The sequence below is a fragment of the Lissotriton vulgaris genome, chromosome 4_1 (assembly GCF_964263255.1).
Source record: "Lissotriton vulgaris chromosome 4_1, aLisVul1.2, whole genome shotgun sequence".
Lineage (NCBI taxonomy): Eukaryota > Metazoa > Chordata > Amphibia > Caudata > Salamandridae > Lissotriton > Lissotriton vulgaris.
This window is the reverse complement of record NC_141691.1, coordinates 1980578412-1980603782: the sequence shown is the minus strand read 5'-3', so window position 1 is coordinate 1980603782 and position 25371 is coordinate 1980578412. Positions and strand designations below refer to the sequence as shown.

The window sequence follows — 25371 nt, the reverse complement described above, 5'->3', positions numbered from 1 at the left end:
TTGGCACAACCGCAATGCAAAATGCCACTTAAATCTTTTGATGTGCTCAAATATATACATGATAGAACTGCTGGACATACGTCTGATGTTTTAAGATATGAGGTCTCTTCCTTTGAGGTCATGGGTTGAGATGTCACTTCTAGTAATACAACATGCGATGCCACGCAACGGGATGTCGTGCATAATGTGTAACTTGGTAACTCCTCACACTTTTTGTTTTGAGGACTTGTGCCCTGTTTTTCAGTACCATCTAGGACTGGCAAACCCAATAGGTCTTGCCCATGTGAAAGCTATCAGCTTTGCCAAGGTCTTTTTGTAGAGCTGTATGGTTGCTATGCAGCATCGTAAAAAGTAAATTTTTTTTAAAGTGCTATAAAAGTTCCTAAAAAGGGCTTTGACACACAAAGGTAAATAAAAAAAAAGCACGTAAGAGTTCATTTCTTATAACCTTTAACCCTTTCGATGCTGATGACGAGCTCAGCTTGTCATCACCCACGGGTGGCGTGTGCTGATGACGAGCTGAGCTCGTCATGTATCGCGGAAAAGGGAAAACAGCCGCACAGCGCAAAAATCGCCGCAGCAGCGATGCGGTTAAGCGTGCTTTAAAGCAGCCACGCTGCTCTACAACATGGCTAAAAGCATGGGGGTAGGAAGTGTGGGGGACGCGGGGGACATATCCCCCCCAGATTTTGGAGTGGGGGGACCCAGGGGACAAGGGTGGGGGTGTCGAGGGGACAAAGGAATTTCCCTCTCCTGTGAACCGCAGGGCCATTAGCACGCAAAAGCGCATAATGGCCCTACACTCGACTTGTGACCTGCCTCAAGTTACCTGTGATCAGCTGCATGCCTGATAGGGCTAAAAGGGATTAACACCCCCCCTCCCTTCAACCCCCTTCTCCCTCGTCGTGTGTCTTAAGCCGGGGCTGCTGCAGCTAGAGTTGCTGTGCGCTCGGCTGGACAGTGTCTGGTGTCCGCCTCGGTCTCTGCTACACACGTTTTCACAGGTCTTTAAAAGACCATTTACATTAATTTGGAACTGGCTAAGAAGGCTTTGTTGTTTTGTTAACTTATTCCAGGACCCCCTCTTCCCCGGGGCCCCACTCCGCCTATTCTCTATTCCTTACTTACTTAATTTTATTTTTACTGTCACAGTAGGAGAATGCATTTAATGAAAAGGCATCTCACAAGTAGGGATGCCACCTTTCCAAAAGAAAAATACCTACCATTTGTTGTTTGCAGAGTCCGCAAGAGAACTTTTTGTTGAGAATATATTGTTGCTTAATTTTATTTTTTGTTGTAATTTAGTCTAAAATGTTGGTTTTTCAGAGCTAGGACACTGCTTTGTCGGAATGTTTTAAACCTGAATACCAATTTTCCTATGGGGGCATTCATTTTTAAACGTTGAGTGCAATTCTGTCTTAAAAATGTACACGCTTTTGTTTTACTTGTATACTGTGATCATTATTGCTTAGCCTCAAAATCAGTGACAACTTCTGCAACAATACGAGCTAGAATCAGGATAATTTCTCTCATTGTTGACCTCTGTTAAGGTTAGTTTTTTCTGACTTCAGTCTCACTTTGTTGATGATAATTGCTCAGAAGTGACCACAAGCATGTGTGAGCACTGTTAAAAGATTCTACAAAACCAGAAAATATTTTGTGGAGCAGTTATAAACATGCAGTACATTTTTCATTGAAACGAGTTTGACTACTTTCAGTTATGTGCAACATATGTTCTGAAGCGGATATCTGTTGCTAGCAAGGCTTGCATTTTGTAAATTCAAAGGGGAAAACTTTATTGACCAACGATTTTCTTAGGATGCAGCCAGGCAAATGTGAACCTGAAACCATGTTTTTGTAATTTACCACAGTGGTGACCAGCTTGCAATTGATGCTTGAACTCCTGTTCGGCTTTGTAGTTTTCTAGTGCAGGGGCTACAGCGTCTGGAGCTGGCAAGAGTGCCTGTAACATGTTGGAAACCAGAAGACTATTTCTATGGCACTCAGCATAACAAAGTAAATGATTTTGCTGATTCAATGCAGGCAAAGAATGGAGGGGGATTGCTGGTGAAAGGGTGCAAGGTCAGCAGTCTATGTATGAAGTTGTATGGAGGCTCCTCTACTGTGGAACAGAACGGAGAGAAGGTCCCATCCCCCACCTGATACAGCAGAAAGAGGAAAGGATGGCACCCGCAATATATTACTATTTTGAATAATGTATAGAGAATCTGTTTTCATTAAGTTTCCCTAAAGGGTAAGGCAGGTAAAGCAGTAGCAGCAGGTCAAGCTTTTCTAACACAATAAAAGCAAATTTACTAATTGAAGTGTGAGTGGCAGTGTGTGTGAGTGTGACAGAGTAGTAAGGTACAAAAGTGCAAGAGATATAGTGAGAGAATGTGTGTGTGAGAGTGTATGCATGCTATGCCTCCAGAGGGATTTTTTAGAGGTACCCAAGACTATTGCTGCAGTATCCATGGTAACTTTTTGGCACTGTAATATTGAATGTACTCATTGGCATATGGGGCTCGACCATGAAAAAATTAGGACCTTGGCATAGTGGAAGTTCTTTCTGACATAAGACATTTGAAAAAAATCAGATTACTCCTAAAAAAGCCAGGCCTCCTTTGTGCACCTTGAAAGTACTGGAATATTTTATGAATGCCCCATAAGGGTCTGCCACATTTTAGAAATTTGATCCCACAAATTTCAAAATATTGTCAGGGAAGAAGTCAACTCTCCCTTAAATCTACAAGAAACTTGGTAAATTGTTTTGCTTGCTTCAATCTGGGGAAAGTATCCCACCCCACCAATTACATGGATGTTTTTCCTCATATAATGGCTATAAGGTTAGGTCTGTCCCCGTTTCAGGAAATGCTTGTGCTGCCCCATTGCTGGGAGCTTGACCAGCTTTAGGGCGGTGGGACCTGTTGCAGCCGCACCTCGTTGACTTTGGTGAGGGACACGGAGTTTACAAATAATTTTTGGTTTAACAGCAAATTAACTTCCTTGTGCATCAGGCAGTTTACAGGAAACAATAAAAATGGCAAGATAACTCTAGTGATTAATGTTCCTACTAGTGAGAGTTCGAAATTTTGTCTAGTGAAAGTTTTGGCTCATCGTAAAGTAGTGCGGAGGGTTAATGTGGCTGCTGCAAAGAACATGTACCATGCAGATCACAAAACTGAGTGAACTATGAGTAGCACTAAAAACAATAGACATGATTTTTCCACATTTGGTCTAACTACTTTATGAATGCAAATAACAATAAATCATAATTTGACTATATTCCTGCCTTTCTCAATATTTTTCTTCAAAACTATCCGATTATATTTGTTTACGGGCGTACGGTCTCATGCAATGGGCGATTTGTATAGGGACGCTGGAAAGTGCACAAGGTTGTCCCTGTCCCCCCAGAAATGTAGTGTCTCCTACACCCCTGGTTAAAAGACCTTGGCAAATCCAATATCTCGCACTTCGGCGAGTACTATTGGCTTTACGATTGCTTGTTTAAAACACATGCAAATAGCACTCCACAAGAACAAGCGTTCCCCGCCGCTGAAGGTGTAATAGGAGCATTTAGCAGCGATTTACTTTTAGTTTACCCAGTGGAGCATTTTTTTTAAAGAAATAGAACATCAGCATCGCTAGAAGCAAATGTGACTGTTTAAGGCTAATGTGAAGCATATAGTTTGACGAATACTTAGAACTCAAAGTTATGACATATTCTTTATGTATCCAACAATGACTTGTGCATTATTATTATTTTAAATAACGAAGCAATAAATTACTTACATACGTGCCATTGTAATGACGGGGTTGACACCTTAAAATGTGCGATTAAAAAGGCATAAAAACACATAAACGGGTCATGCTGTGTTGTTAATCCAATTAAAAGTTCACGAATGAACGTGTGTCCTGTCCTAGCAAATCGAGTACTACCCTTACCTGTTGCTTGAAGATGTGATGCAAAGCCTTCTCCGGAGAACAATGCTGGACGTTCTGGCGGCTGATTAGCAGGGCGCACACATAGCCGTCCTTTCGGCTGACAAACCGCTGCTCCAAGAAGAAGGAGTGCTTGTCCCAGCAGAGCAGGCGCGTGCTAAGCTGGAAGGGCTCGAGCAGGCGCATGGGGCGGCGGAAGCGGATGGCGCAGACGCCCGTGACAACGCTGGCGCCCTCCGCGCGCAGCGCATTCAGGATACCGCTGCACCTGAAGAAGCAGACGCGCGCGAAGTCGGCCTCGCGCTGGTAGCGGCTGTTGTTCATGTGAAACATACAGCCCACGTCTGTGGGCATCACCCGGCCCTTCACGGTGTGGAGCGCCATCACGTCCCGCATGCCAGGTTTCATCCCAGCTGTAAACGAAGCCACTGGTCCCCGCAACCAGTACCAGCCGTCCAAAAATGAGAAAAAACAGCTGGTCACGCCTAGGCCCACGGACAACCACTTGGTGAGCTCCGCCGTGTCCATCTCCATCCTTCACGTTCGGAGGCTACCACAGAAGTCAAGTTTGGCAGTTACCACAGCGCAAGGTTCTAAAATAAGCACAACCGGTCCTAGAAAAAAGCGGAATTCAAATCCAGCTCCCCAAAAAAGGACGATGACAGATTAGGTACACATTATAACAAGTTTACAGCAGTTATAATATGATAATACACTAATTTAAAATGGCGGAGTTTTAAAAGGCTACTTATACTCGCCTCTAATTATTGTTTACAAAAGAACTACAAATGAAAATAAGTAAACCGCACGGTAAACTATTCATCACAGCAAAATAAGTGCTTATTCGCTACCAATTCCTTAGCCATACGTGATCATAAATAACAATACAATTTAACACAGACTTTACTAGTGGTCATCTTTTGTTAAGTCACACCTGTGTAAATCCATGGTATAAAAAAATATATTTTTAGGCCAGACCACCCTCATGAAATAAACATAAATAAACAAGCAATAATAAAACCAATAGATTTGTTGTTGCTGTCAGCTTATTGGCCTTATCAATGCTTAATTTTTAATGTTTATGTAATGAATGGACATGCAGCATATAGCTTGGTAGGATTAATATGCTTTACTTTACTTCTAGATTAAGCAAGGCGGCCAGCACAAAGGGCGCAGGTCCAAAGGTGCCAATCAACTCATTTGGCCTGTTCCACTAAAAAGCGATTTATTTGCCACGGTTGTGAATGATCCAGGACCGCACAAAACGCTAACAAGAGAGAGGTCTGTTGACAATTAAAAAATGAACATCATGACACCCCAGATTCTGAAAATAAAGAGAGGAAGAAATGTAACAGTATAGTGCCATATCATCTTGTCTAACTCAAAGTTGGACTACATGTCCCATTTGATCTTTGAAATACAATTGCTCTCTTCATGTTGCAGCAGATTAACTGATTGTCAAATAATGTCACCAGTTATGAGAGGTGTGCCATCATCTTCTCTATCAGCATTTGCCTACTGTCCTGTACAATGCTCTCTTATAAGTTCCATCTTTCTCCATTTTTTATGGCTCATTACAAGTTGTTGGGTATGCCAGGATTGTGTGCACCTTAGCAATGTGTGCCTTATGGGATTACCTTCATAAAATGTAGTTTTTCTAAAATGTATCTGCATCCTGCTAACTTTTTAATCCTTAATCTTAGATGTTTATTATTCCATTTCTTTGGCTATCACCTATGCCCATCATGGGTTAAAGTTTCCGCATGGTTTCAGCTCATTCATAAGTTCAAGGGAAATCGGCCACTAACCTAATTGACATTGCTTCTGTAGGACTTTTAGATGTACTGTACTGTTGCTTTTACATTCAAATTTCAAAGGATCACCATTTGTAAGTTTCCCTTTACATTAAGGTATACTGACTTCACCAGTCCATTACTTCGAGGATAGTAGGGTGTTGTCCTTTTGTGTTTTAGGTCCTTAAGCTCTTATATATTCTCTTGTATTTTCTACAACATGAATTGTTTGCACACCACGGTCGGTGATTATGTCATGGAGTATTCCTTCCCTACTAAGTACCTCTTCAATAAACTTGTTTTTATTTCACCTCTTTCCATTTGCTAGCTTCTATCCAAATGGTCTAATTAGGGCCTCGTTCAACCACTCAAAATGAGTTTGCTCAGCCACTTGCATCATTCCAATAACTGCAGTAACTTGTATGGGCAAGCAAATCATGAGATGGCTGCCTTATGCACATCACTCAAAGTCTGAGCTCTACGAGTAATTTCAAAATTTACAAATAATTTCAAAATCCCTTGTCCCATCACATACATGTGCACACGCTACTGTGGAAATTTGTCAGGAACTCCTGATTGTGACTGCGGGCTACGTTGCGCCAGGGTGAAACCCAGTTGAAGCCCAGTGTGAATCAGAGTGTTTTATGCTAAACTGTCTTTCATCAGTAGAATATAATAAAGCACTTGTCAGTTTAGCTCACTAAATATATTTTAGGGAGCACAAGCCTTATCAAGATGTGCTGCCTCATAAGAGGGCTTCTGGGTGGAAGAAAGGAAAAGAAAGAAACATCATGATTGGGGTCTACGGTGCGCAAAGGTGAACCCCAATCGTAGTCCAGTGTCAGTTAGTTATATCCACTTCTGTTCCTTAAACAGAAAACTGGTGATATCAGAGACAGAGAGGAGCATGTTGGGCTGAGCAAGCACCGTCTAGCTTAGGTCCGGTGCCTGGGGTCCCTTGTCCAGGACGCGGTTAGTGAGTTTTGCAGCCTATTTTTTTTACATCTTATGGTGATCTTATGTTGCATTATGCAAGTCTTCACCTTGCATGTTGTCATTCCAACGTACCAAAGAATGCAAGGGCAAGAGATCAGATATATAAATTTTTCGCTGATACAATTGGTGTGCTGTCTGAGCTCCCATGGCTTGTTGGTGCTAATATCAATTTCGAAAGTGTATGTGGTTTGTGCACACACACTCCACAGGAGCCAAACAGAAAATGTCCCTTCATCACTGGAAGCCCCCAGAGAGTGTTCGGTCTCGCCGCTTTAGGTGTCCTGGGTTTTATCCTTAAGGTTACTGCTTCGTTTGATGGCTAATGGAGGACGTTCGATCAATCTTTCTCCTTTGTTGAGAATCTGCCAATTCTTACAAGTCGATTTCTTGATCTAGCTGGAGAGTGTGCAAAAAGGGTTGACACAGGTCAACCTTGTTGTTGGCTCATTGGGTTGGGTGACCTCCAACAAACCATCTCGATTGTTGTTCCTCGCCCTTTTCGCTGCTCTCTGGACAATGGGAGGTAGATATGCTCAGTCCTGTAAATGTCCCGACAGATGTTGCATGTTCCTTGTATTTCTGAATGTAGGAGAAACTCTGCCAGAGACGCAGACACAGCCCAAATGGAAGCGTATCTCTCAGGGATTTTAGGTGGTAGCTGGTATATGGTAGTAATGCATTGCGAGTCATTTTGTTTTAAATACAATTCCGCCTCCAAACCACCTGCAGAGGTAAAGAGAAGTAGATCCATGAATGGAAGGCACGCCTTGCTAAATTTTCACATAATTTTCAAGTAGGGGTTCAGAGCATTCAGCCATGGGTGGGAGTTCAATCAATCAGGCAATTGTGAAGCGCCCTACTCACCCGTGAGGGTCTCAAAGCGCTGTGGGGGCGAGGGCAGGAGGAGTTTGTGGGCTCGGGGAGGAGGTGGGGGGCGGGGGGGGACAACTGAGATTTGGTAGTGGAACCCACATCACCAAGCCTGATAACCAAGATGCCATCAATATATCACTTCCACACGATGGTGTGGGAATGATGAGGATTATCAGGTGCCAGTAGCCCTCAGTCCCAAAAGGGTACATATAGAGATATGCCAGACTTGGGGCAAAGGTACACCCCATGGAAGTACCGGACATCTGAAGGTACAGATAGTCCTCAAATCGAAATAAATTTTATTTCATTGCTAGGCATCTACAACCAATGATAACAAAAAAAACTGGAGTGATAGTATCAAGGTCTTTTTCTCAAAGTAGAGCCTCTATTGTAGTCAGGGTCTCGCTCTGAGGGATACATGCGTATAGCGAATCAATGTCAAACGAGACCAGGTAGTCAGGCTCGTCTGTGAAAGGCATATCAGCCAGATGTCTAAGGACATCCGTGGTCTCCTGAAGGTATACAGGCATCTCCCGAATGAGGGCCCTCGGGAAAAAAATCCACAAACTGGGACAGGGGATCAAGAAGAGATCGAAGCCCAGGAGGATTGGTCTGCCCAGAGGTGGTCCTTTGGTTTTGTGGATCTTGAAAAGGACGTAGAAATAAGGGACAATTGGATTAGTCATAAGAAAGTCAGCTACTTTTGGAGTGACCCAGCCATTATCCTTGGCCTTTTCCAGTATGCTTTTAATCGCAGTAGATAAGCTCTTGGTGGAATTACATTTAAGAGTGTGATAAGAGCATCTATTGTCCAACTGTTTGAGGCATTGGCTCTGAATGTGGCAGTGTCCATGATTACTTTGGCTTCCCCTTTATCTGCTGGTTAAATGATTATCGAATCATCATTACTGAGGGGATTCATGGCCGTGAGTCCCTCTTATGGCACATTATATAAAAGGGTTTCTGTTTTGGTTCTAAAGCTGGAATCCACTTCTTTGAGTACTGCTTTTCAAAACTTAGCATTTCTAGTGGTATGGTATCGGGCAGATGGTTGAAAGAAGACTTCCTACTAAGATTAGTATTGGTCAAAGCAGTCTGAATGCTAGTTGTGGCACTCTCTATAAAGTAGAAAGGTAATCTAACTTTGCGAAAACATTGTGCTTGATGCACTAGGAATTCATTTCCTTTGTAAGTGGGCACAAAACCAAGGCCCCTGTTGAGCATCCTCAATTCACCAGGGGATAATACTCGGCTGCTCAAATTCACTTACTCACTTTGCCACTGGATTTAAGCAAGCCTGGCTGAAGACTGCTGTAATGCCAGAAACCTGTCCTAGGAAGCTTGATCCGGTCCAGGGAAGGCATAGCTTGGCAGTTCGGGCTGGACAGTTCCCATGAGGCACAGGGTCAGACTGATTTGCACATGGCCATGTCTGAACTGGGGTGGCAGAGTGGGTTAAAGAACGGTGATGGATTAAACCCAGATCTGTTGACTGGGTGTGAGTGTTTGATTGGTTCAGATGCTCCGTCCATCACCACCCCCCTTTTGTACGAAATTCACTACCAAGCTGTGTTGCTGCTCGTCCTCGGTTGGGGGTTGGTCTTGGTCATACTTAGAGTGTGATGTGGAGATGGAGAGAGGGCCCAAATGTACCTGTGCTTGTTGTTGATGTGGTCTCCTCCTGCCTCTTGACCTGCCTTGGCCATTTCCTAAAAAAGCCAGGTTGTAGAAGGGTGGGGGGAGGAGGTTTCACGTGTTCCATTGGTGGTTAAAAATTGGGTGTCGGATATCCCCATGGTAAAGCGGGCCACCATTGTTGTTGGGGTTGTCCCAAATGCTATCCCTGCCACCTCTCTCTACCCCTTTTTGGGGGGCCTTTCTGTTGTGGGCCACTCTAGCTGAAGTCTCTGTCGCTGGACCACTGATCTGTCCCAGAGGAGGAGTAATTAGAGCCATACTTTCGTCCCTTTTGGTTAAACTCAGGTTGTACGTAATTATCACCGATATAAGTGTACACCCTCTCTAGCAAAAATCGTGCTAGGTCTTTCTTAAATATCTTGATTTTCCTGGTTAACAGGGACTCTTTAGAAAAGGTTTTGTGGGTCTTATTGGCTCAATTGATCTGTTTAAGTGGAGTGGCTAAAACTATGGTTTTAAAATGCGTTTCTAAAACTTGGATCTCAACCAGGATCGGTCAGCGATACGTCTGGCCGTACTGATGATGAGGATCAGCCAATCCCTGTGGCACCGCCATGCAATCAGGGACCAATCCTTTTTGAAAGCCTTGTCCTCAAGGAAAAGTCTGGGGGCATTTGTCACAATCAGATCAGTTGGCGCACAATTGCCCTGCAATTATTCAGTCATGATGGCACCATGATTAATGGTGCCAGTATGTGATCGCTTTTGGTCAAGTAGTTTGGTTCCGTCATCAGACTGTACCACTGAAGCAGTCTGTGTAGTGCCCAATAGGCTGGGCGTGGTCAGATCGTCTGGACTATAGCATCCTCAAATGCAAGGCCTTGAAAGTGTGTCATAGTTCTCTCAATTCAAGTAGAAAAGGAAGGGAAAGACACCTAGAAGAGCCTGGGCGAGCTAAAGACAAGATCGCCCTCAAACACAAACAAGAGAGAAGACCCGTAGCTGCTCGCAATCATATATCACTAAGAGGGGGGTAACAGTCCAAGGAGATTTAAAGACCTGCAAGAGTTAGTTTCCCAACCTATACCTGTAAGAGTGAGCTCCCCAACCTATACCTGTACCACAATCAAGAAACCCTTGTGTCTTAAAGACAATACAGAACTGTCAAAGGAAGAACCTAGGCGCAAAGGGATATCCCTTTAAAAGGATGAATTCCATCACCCACCAAAGGTGGCATGCTTCATCATTGGGAATCTCCTCCTGCCATGATGCCTGGTCACGGCATGGGCTACACCCCCTCTCTGAGAGGGAGGAGCTTAGGGATGTGTTTTTGTAAAGAAGGGTACACTACATACCACAGTGAAGAGCTCAAGATAGTGGGGATAACAGAGCAGGTAAAAAGTGATGCTAAAACTAGCTCCAAGGTACGCATCAACCCTTTATTTGTGCATCCCTGGGCCAGGAATAAAAACAGAGCACTTGCGGGACAAACATTTACCAGTAGTAAGTGGCAAACAGTGGACATGTTTCAGACTAGTCACCCTCACGTTGAGGTGTAGTGACTTTCTTCAGGACCAACTTGTTAATGCTGCTGCTCAATGTGTGCAAATATCGAAAAATCATGAAAAAAATCTAAATCAAATATACAAAACCATCCAGTCATCCTGTACGTTAGTCTTAGATTGGTGGATTCACGACAAATTAGAAAATTAAATATTTTTAACAGATAAATAAAGTGTCTATAAACATAGAAACAAAAGGCAAAATTGAGAATAAAAAAAAAATATTGTAAACGTGGAGGAATTTGACATAGGAGAAAATTGTAAGTTGGTATCCTTATACAGATTTGTGGGCGCACTGCCAGTGCATCAAACAGAAAATAGTATAGACGATGCTTGGTCTCAATATAAATAAGAAAAGCTCCAACCTTCCCAATAAAATTTTTCTTTTTTTATATTTGTTTGTGAATTACAGAAGCCATTTCATCATTGATGTCTTTGTTTGATGAATGCTTATTTCAGTATTTTTGTGTATTGTTTTCAGTTCAAATCATTGAAATTCTTTAGAGTGGGTTCGCTGGATCCCAAAAAGGGCTCAGTGGGTGCAGCAGGGGGGTTTCCAAAAATGATTTAGTGGGGGTCCTTGGGTTCCAGTAATGATAAAGTAAGGCTTTCCACGGAAGTCAGAAGGTTAAGAACCACTGCTGTACACCCTACTATTTGTTCTGTTGGTCCTTGACTTGAGGCAGCTGAGGTGTCAAAGGCAAACTGCAGGTGCTGTGCAGAGCACGGATGATAAACGAGAGTTCATTTGTGACATATAGCAACATATACCGCTCTTCCTTCTCTCTCTAGAACCACAATGCGCTTTAAGGTAAACACGTCGCTGCTATGTAAAGCGTACATATGTATATATATATATCTGCTATGTAAATGACTGGATATGCCCAGTTCTAATCTCACCCCCACTGCGCAGCCTTGAAGTGGTCTAAGCAGCTGAAATGAAATACGAAACTGATGAATAATAAATGAGCAAGTCTTTTTACCTTAAAGAGCTTCTGTCCAGGGTTTGGAAAAGCTGTTAAGTGGAAGGACGTAAGATGTTGGCACCACAAATATATTCATAAATAATGTCCCTTGCTCGTACATAACAGCAGAGCGTGCCTAGCCTTTCTTCATTCGCTGTTGGGTTTCTAAGCGCACTGAAGTGCCTGGCAGGTAACATGTTGATTAAAAAAAACCTCTTATTCCACCCCCATGTTTTATATGTAGGACACGAAATAAGAGGTCTACAACCAGTACGCCACGCCTAGATCAAATAGAAACATTTGTAAACCATCACCCGGAATGCCCACCATCTAGGTCTTTTCATTTCTGTAATTTTGTATTGAGTAAAAAAAAATATATATATATTTACATGGAGCATGAGATATACATGAGTGGAAAATCAGAGAAAGAAGAAAAGAGGGAAAGGAAGGGGCGGGTTTATGTGATGTTAGGTCTAGGGGTCCCCACATGTTCGCCTGCCTATGGGTTTTCGGAGAGTGTTTCGCTGTGATGTTATCTGCCCCCCTTAAGAACGTGACCCAGTTGAGCCATGCTTGGGGCGCGGCTTTTGAGGTGTCCTTCCAGTTACTTAGGACCGTTTTGACTGCCGCCGTTAGCAATAGGTCAATGAGGTCGCGATCTTCTGTCGTTGCGATTGACGGAGACGTAAAGCCTAGGACTAGGCTTAGGAGATCTATGTGTATGTCTATTCCTGTGATCTCATTAATGAGTGTCCCAATTCTGTTCCAGAATCCCCTGACCTTAGGGCAGCTGAGCAGGAGGTGTTCTAGGTCCCCCTTCGCTTTGTGGCAATTCCAGCATGTATCGCTGTCTCGGATCCCCATAGCGGCCAGGTGGGCCGGTGTCCAGTATGCCTTGTGCATTAGCCAATATTTGGTCTGGTTGAGCGCTGCAGTTATTTTCTTCCTAGTGGAGGATCTCCACATCTCTGCTTTCTCTGCTTCGCTTAGCTCCCTTCCTGCTACCTCCCCCCAAAAGTTTGTGACCTTATCGTTTAGTTTGGAGTCCTTGGGGCGGAGGACTTTGTATAGGTGTTCCACTTGGTGTCCTAGTGTGTTGAGACTGGCTGCAAGTTGTATGAGCGGAGGTATGCGGTTGTTGAGGTTTGCCTTCCTGATGAGTACTTTGATTTTCAGGAAGTTGTAAAGCTCTATGCTTTGTAGGTTGTGTGTTTCTTTGATTGTGTCGAAAGTTGTGTATGCGCCCTGTTTCAGAAGGTCTTGGTCCGTGGAGATGCCATGTCTATACCATTCGTGCATGTCTAGGACCTTGTCTCTGTATTTCAATTTTGGGTTGTGCCATATAGATTCAAGTTGGCTGCCTCTTATGCTAGATGTCAATAGTTTGTCGACGCTCAGGAGAGCTGTTTTCGTGTTCTTCAGGACGGGGTTCTCCTTAACTGCTGGGTGTCGGGTGGCTGTGAGGAGGGTGATGGGGTTCATGCCTTTTAATAGTCCACGTTCTAGTGTTAACCATGCTGGGGTATATTCCTTCCTTGGGTCTAACCAGTGTAGTCCCTGTCTGGCTATGCATGCTACCTGGAATCTTTTGAAGGTTGTTATGTTCAGACCGCCCTGATCTTTTGTGAGCCTGAGCTTGTGTAGGCTTATTCTGGGGTTTTTCTCTTTCCACAGGAAGTTGTTAAGTATCTTGTCTAGTTTCTTGTGGAAATCTTCTGTGTTCGTCAAGGAGAGCATGGTTAGCATGTAGTTGACCACAGGTGTTAGCATCATTTTTATCGCTTCTACCCTTCCCCACCATGTGGTGAATTTGGGTGACCACCCCTCCACTTTCTCTTTAATTTTCTTGATTGTGGCCTGTTCGTTGTGCTCCAGTGTCGTTCTTAGGTCTCTCTCAAAAAGGATGCCTAAGTATTTTATGGGCTTCTGTTGCCATGTTAATCCGGAGTTCCCTAGTACCTCTCTTGTTGTGTGGATATTTAGGGGTTTGCATTCAGATTTATCTTTGTTGAGCTTGTACCCCGAGACTTGGGCGTATTTGTCGATAGTGTCAGTCAGTGCTCTAATGGATCTTTCAGGGTCTTCTGTGACTATTAGGACATCATCCGCATACGCCGCCAGCTTAAAAGTTTCTCCCCCTATTGGTATCCCTACTATATCTTCATTTGCTCTAATCATCGTGAGGAGTGGTTCAATGGCTAACAGGAATAGGGCTGGTGAAAGTGGGCAGCCTTGTCTTGTGCCCCTGCCTAGGTTGAGTATGTTAGATGCGCCTGCATTGACCACCACCCTGGCTTTGGGGTTGCTATATAGGGCCATCACCATCTTCCTGTAGTTCGGTCCTAAACCGAATTTCGCCATACAGCGCAAGCACGCAAGGAAGGGCCAAACAGACCGCGAAACACAAGCAACATAAAATGACAAACACCAACCAGGCAGCATTGCAACAGACATTAAGATAGTGTCCCTAAATGTCAAGGGTCTCAACAGCCCGGTCAAAAGAAGGAAGGTGCTCGAGCACCTTAAGAAACTCAAAGGAGACATCTATGTGCTCCAAGAAACTAGATTAGAAGCAGCAGACATCGGGCGCATAGGGGCAAACTGGATATGCGAGGTTGTGGGATCTCCAGCACAGAATAAGAAGAATGGGGTAGTAACAATTATCACCAAAAAATCCCAGCTAGCAGTGGCAGGCTCACAAGTCGACACCCAAGGAAGGACACTGGTGACAACTCTCAGAAGGGCAGGAGAAACATTTCATGTAGCGAACATATATGGTCCCAACACCAAAGATAAATCATTGTGGGAGGGGGTGGGATCACAACTACACACATTACCACTAGAAGACCTGCTGATAGTCGCCGGGGACAAGAACCAGGTTCTAGACTCAGCGATCGACAAACACCCAAACAGGCCGAGCCAAACAGCAAACAACCCTAACATCCTGAAGAATCTCTGCACCAAACTCAGACTGAGAGACCCATGGCGCCTAAGCAACCCAGACGCCAGAGAATACACATTCTACTCCAACCCACATAACTCATACAGCCGAATAGATTATATTCTCATGTCAGAAACACACACCCACCTCATAGACCACACGGAGATAGGACCCAGATCAGTATCAGACCACTCGCACGTAAGTCTAACCTTGGCGGGCAGACATAACGAAAAGCCAACCCGCAGATGGCGATTCGATGATAGCATACTCCATCACGTCTCAGCGAAAGCCGAGATAGAGGAGGCGATAAAAGAATACTTGCTAATAAATGACGCACCAGAGACAAACAGGGAGGTACTATGGGACGCACTAAAAGCCACCGTACAGGGTGTAGTCATGACGGTCAAGGGCAGATTAAACATAGGAAGGAACAAAAAAATTTAAGATTTAGAAAATGAAATTAAAAAACTGGAGAACAGCCACATAGCCAGAATGGAAGACAAGAACACACTCACGAATCTGACCAAACACAAGTACGAACTCAATAGAATATTGAGCGAGCGAGCAGGGACCTGGATTAACAAATATAAATCTATCAACCTCTGCACTGCAAACAAGGCCGGCAAGAACTTAGCATCCTACTTAAGAGGGAAACAGCGACAACACACGATAGGGGCTATCAAAGAAAGACAGGGCAACTCCATGACTGCAAACAAAGAAATACTAGAGGTCTTTAGAGATTTCTATGAGGGACTGTACACTAGGGATGATACACTAAAGGAGGATGGAGGCAAAGAGCTGCTAGGAACTATAACCACCCCTACATTATCAGCCTGTGAACGAGATATCCTAGAGCAAGACATAACGGATGATGAGATAGCCAAAGCCACAGCAAGCCTCAAGGATAATAAAGCGCCAGGGCCAGATGGCTTCACAGCTAGCTTCTACAAAAGCTACATGCACATCCTCAAACCCACAATGAAACAGGTATTCACAGAATGCGTCCAGACAGGTCACATGGCCCCCTCGATGGCTGAGGCAAACATAATTGTCATACCTAAGGAGGGGAAGGATTCAACTGAGGCTAAGAACTACAGACCGATCTCCCTCATCAATGTAGACTGCAAGATATACGCTAAAGTACTTGCCAACAGACTCAATGCACACCTACCCAAACCATCTATGTCTTTAAATACACGAGCAACGACAGAGAGAGGAGAGTACAGATTTCTAATTTAAAACATTTATAAAGCGCAGCGTGCACCGAACGGTTTCTTGGCGCTAGGGGAGGGTATTGGCTACAGAGGCAAAGGTGAGAACCGGTGGTAGAGCCGGGAAGGGAGGATTACACAGGGAATGCCTGTTTAAAAAGGAACGTTTTTAGTTCCTTGCGGAAGGATACATAATGGGTGGCCGCGCGTAGATGGTCTGGGAGGGAGTTCCAGAACGTGGGGGCCAGGGTGGAAAAATTGGACCCACCCCACTTTTTGCGCCTGAAGCGTGGAATTTGAAGGAGGGATTTGGTGGAGGAACGGAGTTCTCTGGAGGGAACGTATTCATTTATTAATGAGGAAATGAAGGCGGGGGCGGTGCCTTGACGAGCCTGGAAAACCATGCAGGCGGTTTTGAACAGAGAGCGTTCCTTAACGGGGAGCCAATGGAGCTCCCTGAGGAGTGGTGTGGAGTGATGATAGCGTGGGAGGCCAAAAACCAGCCGGGCAGCTTGGTTTTGGACCAGCTGTAGCCTCCTTAGACTGTATGCTGGTATGCCGTTGTAGAGAGCATTGGCATAATCCAGTCGTGATATCACTAGAGCGGCCATGATCATTTTGAGTGCCTGGGGGGAGAAGAAACGAGCGACAGTGCGGATAGTTCGGAGGGTGAGGAAGCAGGAGGAAACCACCGAGCTGATTTGAGAGTGAAGGGTGAGCTGGTTATTCATTTTAACCCCCAGTGTTTTGACCGTGGTAGAAGGAGTGGGGGCGGGACCAAGAGTAGGGGGCCAGAAGAGAGAGTTCCAGGGACTGGAAGAACCTCCGGTAAGAACCAACTCGGTTTTGTCCGGATTTAACTTGAGATGGTTGTGATTCATCCAGTCCCTGATGAATGTCATGGTGTGCTGGAAACTGGAGACAGAAAGAGGAGAGGAGGATAGATCAAATATGAGCTGGAGGTCATCTGCGTAATTATACACGGTGACCTCCAGCTGCTGGAGAGCGAAGATGAGGGGAAAGATGTAAATATTAAATAGTAGGGGGGACAAAGAAGAACCCTGGGGGACACCACACGTGACGGGGAGTGGGGTGGTTGTGAAATCTCCTAGCCGGACCGCCTGGGTGCGGTCCCTCAGGAAGGAGGAAAGCCACACCAGGGCGGATCCCTCAATTCCGGCCGCCTTGACACGGGACAGTAAGATGGTGTGGTCTACCGTGTCAAATGCGGCGGACAGATCGAGGAGTACCAGCGCCTGGTGTTTGTTGTGATCCATGCCCTTCCTGAGGTTGTCCAGTACTGATACCACGACTGATTCAGTTGAGTGCCTAGGTCGGAAGCCAGCCTGGCGGGAAGCCAGTCCCCCATTGGCCTCTACGTGGGTGCGGAATACCGCGGTGACATAGCGCTCCAGCACCTTGCCCAGGTAGGGCAGCAGGGAAATGGGGCGGTAGTTGGCTGAGATGGAAGGGTCAGCGCCGGACTTCTTTAGAATGGGCACTATGGTGGCTGATTTGAGCGTAGTGGTCACTACTCCCTGTGCTAGGGAGTTGTTAAGGAAGGCAATGGGAGGTTCAGGACAAGAGGAGTAGATTTGTTGGAGGATTCGCGCCGGACAGATGTCTGCCGGAGAACCTGATTTTACTTTGGGGAGTAACTCCAGAAATACCTCTTCGGTGAGGGGAGGGATGGAGGTGAGAAGGTTTTGAATGGTAGGAGGGGAAGGATCAACAAAGGCAGACGAGGGGGGGGGGGGATGTTGGCCTTAATGGTGGCGATCTTGTCAAGGAAGTAGGTGTTTAGTTGGTTGCATAGAGGCTGGGATGGGGGGATTTGAGGTGAAGCCCTATCAGAGTAGGCCAGGTCCTGCACTATGCCGAAGATCTCCCTAGGTTTGTTTTCAGCAGACATTATTTTGGTAGAGAAATAAGAGGTTTTAGCGGCAAGGATTGCGGTCTTGTAGTCGGCGAGTGATGTCAGATAGAGGGTTTTAAGTGAGGGACAATAATTTTTCCTCCAGTGTCTTTCTGCCTGTCGAACGGACAGTTTTAGTTCTTTTAGGTGGTCATTAAACCACCTATTAGACTCCTTAGGTCGCCGAACGGAGATGCGACGCAGGGGAGCCACTGAGTCACAGCCTCTAGCCAACCAGGTGTTAATGGACTTGGCTTGAGAGTCGGACGGCAAACCAGAGAGGGACGGGATAGAATTCAGAAGGTGGGACGTCAGAGTGGGAAAGTCAACTCTGTTCCAATTCCGCGCCCAGGTATTTTTGGCGTGGAGGACTTTGGGTACCGGATTGGGAGAGATGGAAAAGGAAATAAGGGCATGGTTGGCGTGGAGGACTTTGGGTACCGGATTGGGAGAGATGGAAAAGGAAATAAGGGCATGGTCGGACCAAGGACAGGGGGAAACCGTCACTGGGGAGACTGGAAGATTGAGGGACCAGACCTGGTCAAGTATGTGACCATGAGAGACAGATGTTGGAAAGACATCGCTGACGGCCACACTAGTAATCCTTCAATAAAATTAACAGCGTAAAGATACTAGCAGGGTCAGGGAGAGTTCACAAAAGTGATACACGTGTTTGAAATCGGAAAGCTGGCACTGTGCTGTAGCACATCACAACAGATTGACACACCATGCGTTCAGACTTCCTTGTGCTTTTCCTGCAAGGTGGCAAGCATTCTCTCTGTCTTACCACAGCTCCTCGTGCCTCTGGCTTTTTGTGTTAACATCTCTTGAATTGACGTTGTAGTTTCCTGCTGGACACGTAATGAGGTAACACCTCCCTTGGGGCAGTGCCAACACTCACCCCTAACCCATCCAACACAGGCATCACTAGTCCGGTGCCCTTCTAATAATAGGGGCTGGGTGCACGTGCTCTGGGCCAGTTACACCCCATTACATTAGTATCCGCATTGTCCTACACCTACCAATGTGGACCTAGGGCCCCAAACAACATCGGCGACGAGGCAGGATGAGCTCTGCCTGCCGCAGCCTACCATCCAGGTACCCTCTCACCTCAATCTGCTGGGGTGATGGGTTGCATTCTGTCCCGAGTAAGAGAAGTCGGCACACATACTGCAGCCTGAAGCACTGCTCTGAGAGTGAGGAAGGCACCCTGAGTGAGGCTTCGTGGTACTTCCTACGCAGTGAATGGTGATGCCCTGGCGAAGCGCAACTACAACAGGTGAGTGGTGCCAGACAGTGGTGCTGGTGCCAGACAGTGGTGCTGGTGCCACCATGCCAGACAGAACAAGCACTGGAAATGTAATAGGTCTCCCATTTGACGATGTAAATAGCAATGTCTTTTACCCATGTATTATGGAGTGTATGTATGTGGTCTGTAGTGTAATTTTGGGGGTTGGATTGGAATGGTTAGTTGTGGAGCAGCATAAAGCATAAGGAAGGAGAGTGAGGACGTGAAGAGCAGCACGGCTGTTAGAAATAGAGGCCTCTAGTTGGCAGAGGTAGGTACCTTTGTCCAAATAGGGACACCTGCTTCTAGTCAGGGTAAGGGGGATACACTCCTAAAATAACCACTGCTCACCCCCTTGGTAGCTTGGCACGAGCAGAGAGGCTCATCTCAGAGGCAGTGTGTAACGCATCTGTGAACACATACAGTAACACAGTGAAAATACTACAAATGGACACCACACCAGATTAGAAAAATATGTAATCTTTATCTAAACCAAAACAAGACCAAATGACAAAAATCCACAATACAGTATCAACAATATCCTTAAAAATAGGTTATTCACTCAAATAAAGGTTCTAGCAACAAATAACTCCACCTGGAGTTATTACAACCTCGTGACAAATGAAAATCCCAAAGAACGGCGCTGACCAGGAGGTGCGCGGCATCAGGCCTGGAGTCAAGCAGACCTACAAATAACAGTACCTTGGAATTGATGAAAGCAAAGACGGTGCACGGCGTCAGGGAGTTGATTAGTCGTTGGTGCCTGCGGCGTAGGTTCCTTACGACCCCAGGGGAGGTGATGCCTCCGTTCCTTACTTCACCCCAGGGGAGGTGAGACATTGGTTCCTTATTGTGTTGGGGAGGTGACATCACGAATGGCGTCGGTTCCGTACGACGTCTATGGGTTCGGGAGTCACCCACGTCGAGGATCAGCTCCGCGTTGATGGAGCACCACGTCGGTGAAGTCGGGGGTGCGGCGCGTGTCAGGACAGTGCGTCGTGAACGTCATGTCCTCTACTCCGGTGCAGGCAGCAGCCTTGTGGACGGCTTCAAAGTCGATGCGGCAGGACGTCGGCAGGCGTCGGGCCTACGGTGCAAGTCGGGGGGCGGTGCGTTTTGCCCTTCACGAGCAGTGACCAGGGCATCGGTGCAGGTAATGGCGTTGCTCTCCAGCGTCGGTGTTGCAATTTTCTTCTGTAGCACCTGAAAAAGCAGTTCCAGATGCAGGGAGGCAGAAGGGATGACATCTTTGTATCCCCGAGACTTCAGAACTTGACACAAGCTCAGTTTCAAGCCCTTATAGATTATCTTCCTCAAGCAGGTGGCAAAGCAAACAGCAAAGTCCTTTTCTCTGTTCCTTGGCAGCAAGTAGCCAATGCAGGCAGACAGCAAACAGCACAGGGGCAGTATTCCTCCTGGAATGGGGTCTGGGCCCCTCTTTTTAGCCACATAAATTATTTGTTCTCTGAAGGCAGAAAGCGTCTGTACCCAGCCAAAACCAGTTCTGTCTTCACTGGTGCCTCTTCCTGTCAGGAGGTGGAGACAGCATTGTCTTAGGCAGACAAGGCCCATTCAGGTAAAAAGGAAATCTCCTGCCCCTACTCTAAATGCAGCCCAGCTCTATTCAGCCCAGCCCAGACTCATCAGACTTCTAAAGCCACTGCCCCTCTCCAGCCCCTGTCATCCAAATGCCAGGCATGCAATACACAAACCTAGCAGAGGCACATTAGATGGTTAGGCAAGAAAATACCTACTTTATAAAAGTGGTATTTTCAAATGCAGAATGCAAAAATCACCCTTACTAAAAGATGCATTTTAACATTCTGAGTTCAGGCATACTAAACTTTACTTTTCCATCTTGTTCCTAGGGTCAGGTTTTTTTTTTTAAGATGTTGTAAACAAATGCCCCATACCGTCCTATGGGAACAGATAGCCCTGCAATAGTGAATCACTGCCAATTTCGTTTTTCACTATCAGGACATGCCACACACACCAGGGCATGTCCTACCTTTCACATACAATGCACCCTGTCCACAGGGATATCTTGGGCCTAGTTTACGGGTGGCCGATACGTAGAAAAAGGAAGGTTTAGGGACTGGCAAATGTGTGCACTTGCCAAGTCGACATGGCAGTCCCAGACTGCACATAGGCTCTGCAATGGCAGGCCTGAGTTACATTTTACCAGCTGCTTTTGTGGGTGACACAATCAGTGCTGCAGGCCCACGGCAGCATTTGACTTACAAGCCCTGGGCACACATGGTGCATTGTACTAGGGGCTGACAGGTAAATCAAATAACCCAATCATTGAATATAATCAGTATATCAATTTAACATGGGGAGCACTTGCACTGTGCAACCGATTAGCAGTGGCAGTGCCCAAAGCATGAATCCAGCAAAAACATATCACAACAGAGGAGGCAATCCATCAAAAATGGAAGGGAGACTCACGCCAATGATGCCAGGTCTAACACATGTACCCTCCAGCTGAAATGTGGGGAGAATTACCCTTCCCTTTGGGAGTGCTCTTCACCAAGGTGGAAAAATCTGGACAGACCATCAGTGTTGCAGTGTTCTGTAGCAGGGCGGTGTTCCAGCGTAAAGTCCATACCCAGTAGGGAGATGAACCACCTCAACAAATTTGAGTTCTCACCCCTCATCTGCATCAGCCATCTGAGGGGCCTGTGGTCGGTCTGAACCCGGAAGTGAGTCCCAAGCAAGTATGGTCTCAACTTCTTCACTGCCCAGACCACAGCAAATGCCTCACGTTCAATTGCCCTCAACCTCTGTTCCCGTGGAAGTAACCTACTACTGATGAAGGCTACAGGTTGGTCTAGGCCCTCTTCATTAATCTGTGATAGAACAGCCCCCACGCCATACTCTGAAGCGTCTGTCTGAACAATGAATTATTTTGAGAAGTTGGGTGCCTGAAGCACTGGTGCTGTGCACATGGCAGTCTTCAGGGCGTCAAAAGCCTTTTGACAGGTGTCAGTCCAGTTCACTTTCTTGGGCTGCTTCCTGAAAGTCAGCTCAAGGGTGCAACAATGTTGCCGTATCCCTTGATAAACCTCCTGTAGTACCCCGTGAGTCCTAAAAAGGCTCTCACCTGTGTCTGAGTCTTTGGGGGTTCCCATGCCAAGATGGTATCAATCTTGGGTTGAAGGGGCGCCACTCGGCCGCTTCCTACCTGGTGACCCAAGTGCACAACGGAGCCTTGCCCGATCTGGCACTTACTTGCCTTGATCGTGAGGCCTGCCTTTCGCAGTGCCATCAAAACTTCCCAGTGGTGCTGCAAGTGTTCTTCCCAACTGGCGCTGAACACTGCAAGGTCATCCAGGTAGGTGGCACTGAAATCCTCCAGCCCTGCCAACACCTGGTTGACCAACCTCTGAAAGGTGGCAGGTGCATTCTTCTTTCCAAAAGGCATAACCCGGAATTGGTAGTGCCCATCTGTTGTGGAGAATGCTGACCTCTCCTTAGCCCCATCAGTCAAGGCGATCTGCCAGTACCCAGACGTCAAATCAAACGTGCTGAGGTTCCGGGCAGCCCCTAACCGATCAATGAGCTCATCAGCTCTGGGGATGGGGTGTGCATCAGTCCTGGTGACTGAATTGAGCCCTCTGTAGTCCACACAGAACGGGAGTTCTGGTGTGGTACACGGCGAGGCAGCCTGTGGGACCAAGACCACTGGGCTGGCCCTAGGACTGTTTGAGGACTTAATGACGCCTAAAGCAAACATCTTGGAGATTTCCTCCTTAATGTAAGCCCTAACCTTGCCAGTCACTCTGTAAGCCTTGTGCTTCACAGGAGGACTGTCACCAGTGTCCACATCATGGACGCACCACTCTATGACACCAGGAACCAAGGAAAGTAGATCAGAGAATTGACCCAACAGCTGGCGACAATCTTGCTGCTGATCAGGGGCCAGTGTGGCAGAGAGGCTGACACCCTCCACTGGCCTATCTTGCTCTGTTGCAGACAGGAGGTCAGGAAGAGGCTCCGTCTCCTCCATTCCATCATCTGTCGCTAGGAGCATGCCCACTTCGGACCTTTCTAAGTGGGGCTTTAGGCGGTTAACATGCAGGACCCGCAAGGGGTTCCTGGGAGATCACAAGTTCACCAGATAAGTGACATCACTCTTGTGCTCCACCACCTCATATGGACCGGTCCACCTGTCCTGGAGCGCACAAGGCTCCACAGGGGCCATGACCCAAACTTTCTGTCCAGGTTGAAGCTCAATCAGAGTGGCATTCTGATCGTACCACCGCTTCATTTCCTCCTGGATGGCTTCCAGTTTCGCCTGAGCGAGATCCCTGAAACGCAGAGTTTGGTTCCTTAAGGCCAGCATGTAACTATACACATCCTGGGGAGGTTTCCTGGGAGATTGCTCCCAGCCTTCCTTGACCAGACTCAAAGGTCCTCTTACTGGGTGACCATACAAAAGCTCACAGGGGCTGAACCCTAGAGACTTTTGTGGCACCTCACGGTAGGCAAACAGAAGGCATGGCAAGAGGACGTCTCACTTACGCCTCATTGGTTCTTCAAGACCCATGATCATGCCTTTAAGGGTCCGGTTGAATCTTTCAACCAGCCCATTTCCTTGTGGGTGGTAAGGAGTGGTGAACTTGTAGGTAACACCACACTCCTTCCAGAGAGACTTCATACAATTAGAAATGAAGTTTGTACCTCGGTCAGACACAACCTCTCTGGTGAACCCCACACGGGAGAAGATCCCAATCAGTGCACGTCCCACCACGGGGGCAGTCACTGTCCTGAGCGGAATGGCTTCCAGGTACCGGGTGACATGGCCCACGAAGACCAGGATAAACCTGTTGCCCATGGCTGTCTTGGGGTCCAGTGGCCCCACAATGTCAATGCCCACCCGTTCAAAGGGGGCACTGACTACAGGGAAAGGTTGGAGAGGGGCCTTTTGCCTCTTTCCACTTGCCTGGCAAGTTCGACAGGTCCTACATGGGTAACTGAACTTTTCCGCATCCGGGGCCAATAAAAGTGGGAGACAAGCCTTTCAAAGGTCTTGTTCTGCTCCAGATGACCAGCTAAAGGTACATCATGAGCCAAACCCAGTAGGAAGGCTCTGAAGCGCTGGGGTACCACCAGCACACGGGCTGACCCAGGCTCAGCAATTTTAGGCTCGCTATACAGGAGACCATTCTCCCAGTAGATCCAATGTGATCCAGACTGATCACCTGCTGCCTGGTTTGTGGCCTGTTGCCTCAAGCCCACAAGAGAAGGGCACATCTTCTGCTCTTCACAAAATTCCTCCCTGGAGGGATCCCCATATTGCTGCCAATGGGTCAGCTCAGGTAGGTTCCCCAGTTTAGAAATCTGCTCCCCTGTATGTTCCAGGGCATCCCCCTTAGAGTCTGCCTCCTCCTGGACCGTGGGAACAATGGGGGCTGGTTTCCCACGCCCCCTACCTCTTCTCTTTAAGGCAGGTCCCTGGGCCATACTTTCAGGCTCCTGGGTCTCTTGAACACCCTTAGCTGCCATAGACCGAGTGGTCACACATGCCCACTCAGGCAGACCCAACATCTCCAAACGCGCCTTCCTCTCCACCTTAACCCAAGGGGCGCTTTCTAAATCATTGCCTAAAAAACAATCAACATGCCTGGATGGCCTCACAGCTACTTGAAGAGTACCAGAGACCCCCCCACTCGAAGGGAACTTGAGCCACTTTGCAATGGCTCTCTGTGTTGTCAGCGGCAACAACTGGGCAGAATGCATGAGGGACTACCTGCTCTTCAGAGACCAAGTGATCCTTGAAAGCTGTCACACTTGCTCCTGTGTCTCTGAGAGCCTCCACTCTATGGCCATTGATGGTCACCCACTGCCTGTATTTTTTTAGTGTTCCCAGGCAGCTGAGTTTTAGGGATCATCTCAAAGTCTCCTAATGAGACAAGGGACATTTCTACGGGACCCCACCAACCTGGGGCACCACTCTCCTCCTCACCCAGGGCTACACTGGCCATCTGACGGGGTGTAAATACTGTCCTTTCTGAAAACACTGGGGATCATACCAACGGTGTCCCACCTGCTTACACTGAAAGCAGGTAACAGGCCCCCTATGAACAGGTTTACCTGTTGGGGGACCTGACTTTTCAGGGGGAGGCTGCGAACCCTTACCTTGGTTCCTTTGGGAATTACTTTGGGGACCTTTTTGGAACTCCCTCGGTTTACCCTGGTCCCCCCCCCCCCCACTCTTCTGCTGGGGACCCTGCCTACCTTTGGC

At 46.8% G+C, this 25371-nt stretch overlaps 1 protein-coding gene across 2 annotated transcripts in view; it reads right to left on the bottom strand.

Annotated features, from left to right (window-relative positions):
- The window catches only part of THEM6 (thioesterase superfamily member 6), a 99092-nt gene that overhangs the window by 7156 nt on the left and 66565 nt on the right, over positions 1-25371 (bottom strand). The window contains exon 1 of one of the 2 annotated variants that reach the window (XM_086966292.1): positions 3946-4476. The exons of the other annotated variant lie outside the window; for it this stretch is intronic. Coding sequence (XP_086822418.1) covers positions 3946-4476 — 531 coding nt within the window. Of the gene's footprint in view, positions 1-3945; positions 4477-25371 lie in introns of those variants that run through there. 2 annotated transcript variants of the gene reach the window in all.